Raw genomic sequence first — 13,169 nt, forward strand, 5'->3', positions numbered from 1 at the left:
GCTAAGCCCGTGCACCACAACTACTGAGCCTGCACTCTAGAGCCCACGAGGCACAACTACTGAGCCCTTGCGCCACAACTACTGAAGCCCACATGCCTAGAGCCCATGCTCTGCAACAAGAGAAGCCACCGCAATGAGAAGCCCGCGCACCACAACGAAGAATAGCCCCCGCTTACTGCAACTAGAGAAAGCCTGCATACAGCAACGAAGACCCAACGCAGCCAAAAATAAACAAATAAATAAATTTATAAAAAGAAAAAAAGTGAAATGATGCAACATTAACTATAAGAAGACTATAAAAATAAAAGACTGCCTAGAGCAACCATTAAAAGAAAAATAATGCAAAGAGGTATGGCTAAAAAGCAAATAAATATATTAAAATATAATAAAAAAGGCAGAGATTGTCAGAATGATTTAAGGAGCAAGACCCAAAAGAGATGTATTTCAAATATAAAGACCCAGGTTAGAATTTTTTTAAATGGAAAATGATGTAGCATGCAAACAGTAAGAATAAGAAGGCTAGAGTGACTATGTTAATATCCGATAAAGCAGTCTTCAAGACAGAGTATTACTGGGCACAAAGAGGGACACTTCAAAATGATAAAAGGATTATTTACCAGGGATATATAACACTCATAAATGTGTATGTACCTAAAAAAGAGCTTCAAAATACCTGAAACAAAAATTGTCAGGACTACAGAGAGACACAGACAATTCCACAACCACAGCTGGAGATTTTAACATCCCTATCTCAATAAGTGATAGAACAAGAGACAAAAAAGTCAGTAAAGAGACAGATGATCTGAACATTACTGCCAACCACGTGGACCTAATTGAGGTTTATGGATCACAACATCCTGAGAATGCAAAATATGCATTCTTTCAAACGCACATGGTATGTTTACCAAAACAGACCACATGTGAGACCACAGAACAAGTTTCAATAAATGTAAAAGGAATGAAGTCACATAGTGTATGCCTTTGACTGCAATGACATTAAATCAAACATTAATAACTAACATATGTAAATACCGTTTGTCACTAAAAGGAGCCAGGGCTCTTTGGAGAAACGGCTGATTCCTGAGCTGGGGCAGGGAAGATATAAAATGAGCCTGTTGTGCTGGAAAGTAAGAAATCACTCAAAACAAATGAAGGAGCCGTGTCGAAAGGACACAGGAGCCAGCCTGAAGGGAGGCTCCCAAAGGCCAGATTCGGGACAACTAGAGCATCAAACTCTAATTAGGACAGTGATAAATGATGTCCTGTTAAGTAAATCAGGACTCCATGAGGGTTTATATGGATTTATAAATCTATAGATGGATACATTAAGTAATAAGTGGGGAGGAGCTCTTCTTTACTGCAGAATGCCAAGCCCCAAATGATAAATGCACAGTCAGCGCTGAAGCAGGAAAACTGCCATTTTGACCAACATAGTAAAGACGGTTTCAACCAAGAACCATCAATGGAGATTAAGTCTAGGGAAGTGTGGTGAGGAATGGGATCTTTACATGATCTGAAAGCATCTTCCCACAGATGGCCGACTAGTCACAGGGAGAAAATGAGTACAGACTGGAGAAGTTGGCAACACTCGCCCAGCTGATCAACATCACTACCCCTGATGAAGGTCAAAGGGGGCACCATGGGCCTCTGGATCTGGTGCCTGAGAAGACACGTCACCTCCATGGGATCTGGACACACAAGCAGCCTGGACAGAATCGTGAGGAGATGTCACACAAATCCAACTTCAGGAATATCTTATAAAAGAGCCAGGCCTGCATGTTTCAAAAATGTCAATGTCATGGAAGATCAAGAATGGCTGAGGAACTGCCCCAGATTTAAAGACTGAAGAGGCCTGACAACCGAATGGTGCAGCATGTGATTCTCTACCGTGCTATGGAGGACACGTGGGACCACCCAACAAAACCGGAATAGGAACCGCAGACTGGGTAAAACACCTCATCAGTGTTAAATTTCCTGAAGTAGGTAGCTATGATCATGTGCAAGAACACCCCTGTTTTCAGGAAACACAGTTTTAAGGGGTAGAGAGCACGATGTGTCTAACTTACTGTCAAATGGTTCAGAAAAAAAATAATAAATTTCACAGGGAGAGAGAGGAGAATAAAACAAGCAGAGTAAAATGTTAAAAGTTGGTAAATCGGGCAAAGGGTGTAAAGAGAATCTTTTGTATTATTCATGCCACTTTTCTGTAAGTTTCAAATTATTTCAAAATACACTGACAATGGAAGGCAAATGCGTGGGGGGGTGAGGTGACTCAGAAAAGGGGGAGCTTCTACCTGCAAATCTTTGCTTTGAGGCAGGTGGCTGCATCTTACCTGTCTTCCTTGATAACATCAACAAAATGGGCATCCGTCTTCTCCCGGATGTTCTTGAACCTCAGCGGAAGGAGGGCTGACTGGTCCAAGCTCACACCTGTCCACCTTCCCTTCTCCTGTAAGATCTCGCACAGGGAGGTCTGACTGTTGGTGAGCTTCTCCTCCGGGGGAGGGCTCAGCAGTCCGTTTTGCGTTTTGGAACTGGGTCCTCCAGAAGCCTGTGTCAGGATAAGGGGGTGGGGGCAGACACAGAGGCTGAGGCGTGAGATGCAGCAGCACTATCCCCCATAACACGGCCATACTGGAGCCCCCTGGACTGCGCCCCGCACACCACAACCTGCACCTTTGGATCTCTGCTCTAACCCGAGCGCTCTGCCTCTCTGCCGGTCTGCTTCTCCCCATTCCCCCTGGCTCCTCCAAACACACCTCCAGGCGCCCAGGACAGTGGTGTCATGGGAAGAGCCGGTAAGGAGGTCAGGGGGAAGGCTAAGGCAGGAGTTGGGGAGGCTCCCAGAGTTTCCTGACCACAGAACCAGCATTCCAGAAGCCAGGAAGACTCGAAGGAAGCGCAGGGGTGGATCCAGGGAAAGGAAACCCAGAGCTGTAAGGGCTGCGGCTTAAGAAGGGGTGACTGATTTGCATTTCTCTAATAATCAGTCACCCCAAGCAACCTAAATGTCCATTGACAGATGAATGGATAAAAAAGGTGTGGTACATATATACAATGGAATATTACTCAGCCATAAAAGGGAATGAAATTGGGTCATTTGTAGAGATGTGGATGGACCTAGAGTCTGTCATACAGAGTGAAATAAGTCAGAAAGAGAAAAACAAATATCGTATATTAATGCATATATGTGGAATCTAGAAAAATGGTACAGATGAACCTAGTTCCAGGGCAAAAACAGAGACACAGACATAGAGAACGGACATGTGGACACAGTGGGGGAAGGGGAGGGTGGGATGCTTTGGGTTTTTAGGATTGACATATACACACTACCATGTGTAAAACAGATAGCTAGTGGGAACCTCCTGTATAGCACAGGGAGCTCAGCTTGGTGCTCTGTGATGACCTAGATGGGTGGGATGGGGCGATGGGAGGCGGGCTCAAGAGGGAGGGGATATATGTATACATACAGTTGATTCACTTTGTTGTCCAGCAGAAACTAACACAACATTGTAAAACAATTGTACTCCAATTAAAAAAAAAGAAGGGGTGACTCGACACAAACGATGTGGAACGACCCAGCATCATGCAGGCTCGTGGGCCAACGACCCGAGGGTGAGGATGACAGATTTGCACCTCCCTGGAGAGTCGCCTGACTCAGAAGCTTGCTTGGAGGCTCCTGGGTCTGGTCTCCAGGCGAGACTTCTCTGCACTGCCCTTGCTGCTGGCCTAACCCAAGCCCTCCTCACGCCCCACCTCTCACCCTAAGGGTTCCCCTCTTCTCCTTCCACATCCACATCCCACCAGCCGTTGAGTCCAGCTTCCAGCCCTGCAGGTCTCACTGCCCGTCAGGGTATCCCATGCAGGTCAGCATCCATCCTGCTCTTTATCAGTCTGTTCAAAACCCAGAGGACTCGAAGGTATGCAGTGGTGTCACCCAAGAGGAGTTGCCCTCGGAACTGAGAAGCTGACCAGACAGGATGTCCTCTCAGGTGGGTGCACCAGGAGAGGCACTGACAGGGACCACAGCCCAGAGCGGGTTACCTTGGTGCTGTTCTTGGGCTCCTCCTGACAGCCATTCTGGACTGCTCCGCCTTCGGCGCCAGCTTCCAATTTGGGAGCAAATGTGATTCTGCACGACGGGCAGGTCTACGAGAGAAACACAGACCGTAGGAGCTCACTCAGGCAACATGACCTCACTACGTGATTCAAACAAGTCAGCTGCTGTTGCAATTTGCTGTCACACAGAACGGCGCAACCAAATGGAAGGCTTACCAAACCACTCAAGATGAGTTAAAAATGAACTGGCTGGGGCTTCCCTGGTGGTGCAGTGATTAAGAATCCGCCTGCCAACGCAGGGGACACAGGTTCGAGCCCTGGTCCATGAAGATCCCACATGCCGCGGAGCAACTAAGCCCATGCGCCACAACTACTGAGCCTGCGAGCCACAACTACTGAGCCCACGCGCCACAACTACTGAAGCCCGCACACCTAGAGCCCGTGCTCTGCCACAAAGAGAACCCACGGCAATGAGAAGCCCGCGCACCGCAATGAAGAATAGCACCCACTCGCCACACTTAGAGAAAGCCCGCGCACAGCAACGAAGACCCAACACAGCCAGAAAAAAAGAACTGGCAGCATGAAAATGGAAAATAAACCACACAAAAACCTGTATGTGAATGTGCCCTAACAGCTTCTACTTTTTAGGAGAAACAACTCAGATGTCCATCAGCAGATGAATGGATCAAAAAAATGGGGTATATCTACAGAACAAAACATTACTCAGCTATCCAAAGGGATGAAGCACTGACACACACAACAACGTGGATGAACCTTGAAAACTCGTTCAGTGAAAGAAGCCAGACACAAAAGGCCACAAATGGTGGGATTCCATCTGTATAAAATATCCACAAAAGGCAAATCCACAGTGACAGAAAGGAGATTAGTGGTTGCCAGTGGTGAGGGACACAAGGGAATGGGGAGTGACTCTAACCAGTGTGGGGTTTCTTTTTGGGGTGATGAAAATGTTCTAAAACTGACCGTGGTGATGGTTGTACAACCTTTCAAACATACTAAAAACCACCGAATTATACACTCTAAAAGGGTGGATTATATCTCAATAAAGCTGTTGTTAAACAAACTAGCTGCCAACCCACACTCAAACACTAAGCGAAGGTTCTCAAGCTCTCTGTGAAGGTGAGCTGTTCTCATAAAGCAGGACAATCGGAGGGACGAGCTTACAGACCCAGCCCTTCTTATTCATTTGCAGGAATTAGCTGACCTAGAAAAGACAAGGCAAGACTCAACACCGCCACATATAGTACAACACAGGGAATACAGATAGTAGTTTACAATAACTACAAATGGAGCATAACATTTAAAAATTGTCCATCACTATATTGTACTTCTGTAACTTACATAATATTGTACAGCAACTATACTTCAATAAAAAAAAAAAAAGTACCACCACAGATAGTAGAAAGGGCAAGGCTTTCGTTTCTCACAAACCAGGGTTCAAATCCTCGATTCCTTACTGGTTTGGAGACCCCTGTTCAAATCCCTCACCTCGGTTCTCTCCTGTGTGAAATGAGAGTGAAAACACTTTTCTTGAAGACATATTGTAAGGATTTATGAATACGCATGTAGAAAGCCTAGCATTGCTCCTGGCGCTCAGTGTATCCTTAATAAATGTGCTCTTATTATTAATATGATCTGGTAATCTAGACCACTGAGATAATCAACCACCACTGAGATAGCAACTGACAGCATCCAGGGGAGAAGACAGACTTATTAGGCTTCAAAAACAATTTCCTAGCGTAAGAATCGTTAAGCACTGGAATACACTGTAGGAGGCTAGATATTGTTTCAGAAATTTTAAATAATAAAATTTAAATAAAATAAATGTCACTTAGTGCCTTAGGGCAAGGATATAACCCAGATCACATCCTAAGTTAGATTTCAGGCCTGTACTGTATTCAATAAAAGAAATAAAGATTCTAAAGAGTTGTGTAATTTGGGAATCTGACGCAATGCACCCATTAAATTCGAATGTTCGTATTCATTCAAGAAGTGAAAATATACGTGCCAAAAGAGCTAGCCAAATCAGGGAGTATCATGTCCAAGCAAACAGCAGTACCTAGGTAAAATCTGCTTGTAGCTCGGAAAAAACTGGCATTATTAACAGGGGCAAGATGCTCTAATTGTCAATGGCATACAGTAAAATTATTTTAAAGCACCTCTTGGTATTGACTGAGTTAAACTTCAGAACATGTTGCCAATGGGGCCAATGATCTTCTCAAATGGAAAAAAAAATCCACTACCACACACATGAAGTGACTCCCCCACCCCCAGAAAAAAGTGCGTGCGTCCACGTGACAGGCCAGCAAGATTCCCAAGGTCCTCCCTAGCAGGTGTGTGTGTGTGTGTGTGTGTGTAAATGGCTTTGGTGGTGGTAGCGGTGGCAGGCTTGCTTCTCTAGGGAAACACAGCCTTTTCAGGGGCCAACTGATGGCCCAGGGATAGGATGGATACAGCCTGGAGCGGCAGGGGTGGTGTGGAGGGTTGAGACCCTCTGAGCCAAACCCTTAGGCTCCAGGGACTGTCTGTCACCAATCTCGTAAAGACACGATGGAATAGTGAACAGATTCTCTGACCACTTTTTTTTTTTTTTTAAAGTCTTTATTTATTTATTTATTTTATTTTTGGCTGTGTTGGATCTTCATTGCTGTGCACAAGCTTTCTCTAGTTGCGGCGAGCAGGGGCTACTCTTCATTGTGGTGTGCGGGCTTCTCATTGAGGTGGCTTCTCTTGTTGCTGAGCACAGGCTCTAGGCGCACGGGCTTCAGTAGTTGTGGCACGCAGGCTCAGTAGTTGTGGTTCACAGGCTCTAGAGCGCAGGCTCAGTAGTTGAAGTGCACGACCTTAGTCATTCTGCAGCGTGTGAGATCTTCCCGGACCAGGGCTCGAACCGGTGACCCCTGCATTGGCAGGTGGATTCTTAACCACTGCACCACCAGGGAAGCCCTCTCTGACCACTTTTCAAACGTTAAGTCTACAGAACAAGTGTAACACAGTGATTAAAGGCACGGGTTTTGAAATCAGACTGTCACAGACTGAATCCTTGTTCTATCACTTAATAGTATGGGAATCTCTCTGAGCCTCAGTTTCCTCCTTTGTTAAATGGGATTGTATCGTAAGGGCAGAATGAGGAGACACATGTAAGGCCGGTCAGAGGTATTTTATAGCTACTTTATTTATTTATTTATTTATTTTTTGGCTGTGTTGGGTCTTCGGTTCGTGCGAGGGCTTTCTCTAGTTACGGCAAGTGGGGGCCACTCTTCATCGCGGTGCGGGGACCGCTCTTCATCGCGGTGCGCGGGCCTTTCACTATCGCGGCCCCTCCCGTTGCGGGGCACAGGCTCCAGATGCGCAGGCTCAGTAGTTGTGGCTCACGGGCCCAGCCGCTCTGTGGCATGTGGGATCTTCCCAGACCAGGGCTCGAACCCGTGTCCCCTGCATTAGCAGGCAGATTCTCAACCACTGCGCCACCAGGGAAGCCCCAGAGGTATTTTAGATCAGCTCTAATCCCATGGCACTGACCTCCTAGAATGTTGAACTGAGAAGGATGATGAGGCCACGTCCTAGCCCCGAGGGAGGGGACCCACGGGGGCGGGCGATGTCTGCCGTGGGTGAGGGCTTGCGTGTGTGAGCGTGCGTGCATTGACCACACTTGGCTCCACACACGCCTGCAGTGTTGGGGAGTGCTCAGTAAACACTGGTCCTTAACACTGAAACATCGGGTCACTATTCTCTCTGGTTCTGAAGCCGGTGCATACAATCATTTAAAGTCCTTGATCACAGACTGGACAGCCACCGGGCGTCTGCTCTTGCCCAGCCCTGTGTTTTCAGGCATCTCTTGGCATCAGCTTGCTCCTAAGGATCTTCCTCTCCTCAAGTACACCTGATGCACTTGAAGAACAGGCCATCTGCTTCTTAGGAATTCCTCACGGTGTGCTGGCTTTGCATATGGATGATGTTTCATGCATTTAGAGCCACAAATATGCAAAAGTGACTCTCAAACCTATCGGACACCAGAGAACATACACCCGCTGCAAAGGAGTCCCTGGACAGGAGTCAAGGCCACCCCAGTCAGACACTGCATCCTCTCTCTGACAGGTCTTGGCTGTGAAGGAAGGGGTGGGAGGGCCAGTGGGGACTGGGACTGCCCGTGGGGACCGGGCTGATCTCAGGGGGCCGGGGGCAGGGCTCTTCACAGATGGGCCGCTCAAGGGTACACCCTTTTGGCAAACAGAGGCTGCGGGGCCTGTACCCCATTCTAATGCACGTCCCGCAGAGCTGCCCACAAAAGAACCTCAGGGAGCAAGGACGTGTGTTGTCAGAGCCCGGATGCTCACAACGGTCTAGGAGACTGTGCTCAGGGAGCCCCGGGGTAGAGCAGGATCCGTGAGGACCTCCTAATGGTCTGAACGGTGCTCACTCCGCACACTCACAGCAGCTTCATCCAGGGAGTGGGGACCCGGGGGCTGGGGAGGATGCCAGCTGTGGACCCAGGCCCTCCTGTGGCAGGGTGGTTCCTGCAGCACAGGGACCCAGCAGCAGATCATTTCGTTGTACTGTGAAGATGTGGCTCTTTGTCATTCTGTTTCTTCCTCAGCTACTTTCCTTTTCTGGGGGAAACTGTACTGATTCTAACTTAAAAACAAATGAAACAAAAACTTTAGAGAAATCTGTCTGCCCTGATGGAAACTTTCTCATATCTCGACATTCCCTCGATCTGTAGGGGGAGCCTCTTGTGCTCCACGGGGGTCCCGCCAAGCAATGGTGGGACGGTGGGTGGGTTTGTCCACCCCCTCCCCCGAGCAACTTTCCTTTAACTATTTCCAGCTTCGTTTTAATCAGGTTAAAACGTCTCACATACTGGTTTTTGCCAAGCAGATACCTCTGTGAAATGTTGCCAACCCATTAAAGGCCCGTCTCTCCCCCTGAGCAGCTGCTGTCATCTCAGACCCCAAGAAGCCCTTACCAGGAAGAGGGGTTTAGATTCTGGGGACTCTGCGGGGCACGCCCAAACTGAGCAACTGACTTTTAGGGCAGCCCCTCTGCAGACACAGTGGGTCAAAGCTACTGTTCTAATGAGGGCGGCTGCCACGATGTGGAAACGCCTCAGTGCCCAGGACGTGCCAACGAACACTGTCAGGTCCTTATCCACGCCATGCCCACGGTCTCGTGCACCTGATCTCCATTAATCCTCATATCGACGCTGCAAGGCAGAAGTGACTGTCAACAGCGGGGGTCAGACTGCGGGGCTCCTGGCCCCTGACCACCATGCAGCCTCTCTCTGGCCTCCTTTCCTGGCACAAAGAGGACCCAGGAATAATCCTGGCACTTTGATCTCCTCTGCCTTGTTCCCCTGAAGTGACCCAAGCAGTTATGGCCACCTCCTGGTTCCTTTAAGTGGCACCACTGGATACCGGCACCAAGGGGAGCTTCACCAAGACCAGCTAAGGTCTCCAGGACAGAGGACTCTCCGAGCTAAGGAGTGTGCTGGCTGTTGCCTGGGAAACCCGAGATCCCCTGGAGAACAGCCAGGAGCAAACTCTTCATCTTCCCAGATTACCCACGCTTCCCCCCATCTCGGATGTGGGCTCTGGAGGGAAGATTATAACGATTTCTCTAACACGCTTGGGTGCCTTTGCGTTTGTTTTTAACACATTTCAACACATACACCCTACATCCTCTTCAGAATACATGGCACTGAGCTATAAAATAGTTTTTTCTTCAAGGCTATTTCTCTTCACAAGATAAATCACTTCTAAGCCAACAGCTGTCCTTTTTTCATAACTGTCAAGGGAGGGAGCAGGGAAACCTCTTTTCTGAGAAACGAGGAGGAAACAACATCAGAAAAGTCCCGCTTTGCCTGGTCAGTCTGCTGAACATGACTACTGAGCGAGCTGTCCTCAGACCAGGAGGAGCATCCCTTGCTTCCCAAACTCGAAACCCAAGTTGAACATGGCAGACAGGAGCATGTAGCCAGAGCACATACGACCTACTGAGGCCCATTCTGAGTTCTAAGCTCTTTCCTGTATTACTTTGTTTAGTCCTCACAAGCACCCAGGAAACATATTGTGAGTAGCCCATTTTACATAAGAGGGAACTGAGGCATAGAGAGAAGGGACTGGCCCAGAGTCACAGTTAGAGAATGGCAGGGGGACAACGCCCTTGACCCCAGCCACACATGTGACATCTCTGCGCGAACAGGGACAGCCTGCCGTGCGGGGCAGAGGCCGCCCCGGCTGTGACCTGCCACGGGCAGGCCAGGCACCCTCCCCAAGCTAGCGGATCGGCACAGGCATTCACACTCCCAAATAGATGACTTCTGCTAACAAAATCCTAGAGGAAAGTAGAAGCCGGATATTAGAGGAAAATAGAAACGGTAATTATTACAGAAAAAGAAAGGCATCCAGAAGCGATAAGAACAGAAAAGTGGACAGCCTGCGAATACTGGAGGCAAAACAACAAACAAACAAAACACACACCTGTAAAAACCAGGTGCAAAATCTCTAAGCCACAGAGTGTAGAACCACTGAAACCTCATAGATTCCTGAGCCCTAAGCGACCTAAGTGAGTTTAATAATCGAGGCTGATAAGACAAGAAAAGTGTCACCGTGGTGTGGTAAAGTTCCATCAGAAAGTCAAAGGAAGAAGATGTTTGGTATTTGGGGAAATTTATTTTATGTGCAGTACTTTACTACCTGATGATGTCAATTAAATGAGCTGAACTAACCTTTCCATTTCAATTCACACGTAATATATAACAATAACAAGCATATTTATATTACATAAAAATAATATAAACATAATATTTTATACATATGTATTAAAATGTTTCATTTTGAAACAAGTTTAGACTTAAACAGAGTGGGAAAGACAGTTCAGAGAGTCCCCATACGTCCACCCCAGCTTCCCCTAACGTTACTTAGCATCTTATATGAACCGTGGCCCAGTTACCAAAACTTACCAAAACTAACAGATTAACACTGGCACGGTACTATTAACCACGCTGCAGATTTTACTCAGATGTCCTTTTCCTGTTCCGGGATCCCATGCACATTTAGTCTCCTCCAGTCTGGGACATTTTTGAAGTGTCCTGGTTAGGTATTTTGTAAAATGTCCTTGAATTTGGATTTGTCTAATGTTTTCTCACGAGTTGACTGAGGTTTAGGATTTGAGGGAAGAAACCCACAGAGGTGATATGCCCTTCTCTGCACGTACCACAGGGTGGGGGTGGTACATGATACCGCTGGTTTTCTTAATTGTGATGCTAACCATCATCATTTGGTGAAGGTGGGCCCTGCTAGGTTTTCCACTGTCGAGTTACTAGTCTTCCCTTTCTTTCTTTATTTTTTGGCTGTGCCGCATGGCTTGTGGGATCTCAGTTCCCCCACCAGGGATTGAACCCTGGGCCACGGCAGTATAAGCCCGGAATCCTAACCACCAGGGAACTCCCTAACTATTCTTCCCTTTAAAATGAATAAATATCTAAGGGGAGATGCTTGGAGGCTATGCAAATGTCCTGTTTCTCCTTAAACGTCTACCTGCTGATTTTAGAATTCACTGATGGATCTTGCCTGTAGTACTTATTACTGTGATGCTCTAAAGGTGATTTTTCTTTCCCTCACTCCTTCTACAATCTATTAGCTGGAATTCTTCTATAAGGAAGAGTTGTCAATTTATATGTGATGTGCTTCCTCCTAATTGAAGGAAACACACACACGTCTCAAAATATAGACACAACTTGAAAAGTCCTTTTTAAAAAAACTTACTTTACATCCACATTTCAGAGCAGCCTTCAGATTACTATTTACTTATTTGTGTTGCAGCTTTATGGAGATATAATTCACATACCATACAACTCATTATCTAAAGTCTATAATTCAATAGTTTTTAGTATAGTCACAGAATTGTGCAGCCATCAACCATCACCACTATCAACTCAAGACAACTATTTACAATAAATACTTAATGTCTAAACTACACACACACACACACAGAGAGAGAGAGAGAGAGGGAGAGAGAGAGAGAGAGAAAGAGAAATCTATTACTTTTTCCATCTATAATAAAAAGGCCCTCACTTCCTCAAACTGAACTGACTAAGCCTATTCATAATGATTTTACATACAAATAACAAGGAGATAAGAGAAGTGATCATTTTCTTAGAATCATTTAAAAAGCCATAGCGACTGTCACAGAAGGGTGTTCCTAGGGCAAGTGACCTCAAAGGGAAAGTATAACCCTTGTGAGACAGGACAGGCCCTCTCTGAATCCCCGCATGTGGGTGAATCCACTTTATCAGCCTCATATCACCAACTGTAAACAGGGAGAAACACCCCATGAGCACATGCCCTGGGTTCTGAATAAGGGATTAAGGCAAACTCACGAAGATCAGCCAAGCAGGTGCATCCCACGGAGGTCTTTCAGGGATGACATAAGATGCTCTCACAGCTCACGTGGCTCAATGATTAGGACGGATGTGATAAAACACCATCCACATCTTTGGTTTGCATTTCTTTGCTCTTTGCAAACACGTCAGCCTGGCTATTTTTATTGGCATGCGCAGTCTCCCTCCATCCGTCACCCACAGGGTTCATGATAAATGAGCAGCAGACACCACAGCAGGGCTGGGGCCACACAAAACAGGTTGCACGTGTGCCGTGTCTACATCCCTTACAGCAACGATTAGCTGCAACAACTGAAGGACCCCCTTCAGCTCAGAGCAAACAGGGACCTTCCCGAGAGACTCAGTGACTCCTTGTGGGCGAACCAAACAGCGCCTCCACCTGCTCCTGTCCTCCCTGCTCCTTCTGCGGTCAGCATCCGCCACTCCGTGCGGACTGAGTGAAAGTGCGCTCCAGGGTCAGCTGAGCTTCTCCAACCCCAGCATTCGCGGCGTGACTTCAGTTAATCTTCACGACAGCCCTGAGAAATTGCCATTTCCCTGTGGCTTACAGCCATGAGGTGACCTGTTCGACCCCAAAGCCAAGGCTTTGAGATGGATCCTCAGCTTTAGGTTCCAGCCTTTCTGAGGCACCCAAGCCACCTTCCGTGACACTGACGTGGCGAGGCCTTGTCTCCTTCCCTGGCTCCCTTCT

At 47.2% G+C, this 13,169-nt stretch overlaps 1 protein-coding gene across 2 annotated transcripts in view; it reads right to left on the minus strand.

Annotated features, from left to right (window-relative positions):
- The window catches only part of ADCY9 (adenylate cyclase 9), a 121,947-nt gene that overhangs the window by 27,934 nt on the left and 80,844 nt on the right, over positions 1-13,169 (minus strand). For both annotated transcript variants that reach the window (XM_082362071.1, XM_082362070.1), the window contains exons 4-5: positions 4,045-4,149; positions 2,334-2,551 (exon numbers count right to left, since the gene is read on the minus strand). In XM_082362071.1, the coding sequence (XP_082218197.1) occupies positions 2,334-2,551; positions 4,045-4,149 (323 nt within the window). The remainder of the gene's footprint in view (positions 1-2,333; positions 2,552-4,044; positions 4,150-13,169) is intronic.

This window comes from Balaenoptera borealis (genome assembly GCF_965194805.1).
Source record: "Balaenoptera borealis genome assembly, chromosome: 16".
In the NCBI taxonomy this organism is placed as follows: Eukaryota; Metazoa; Chordata; class Mammalia; order Artiodactyla; family Balaenopteridae; genus Balaenoptera; species Balaenoptera borealis.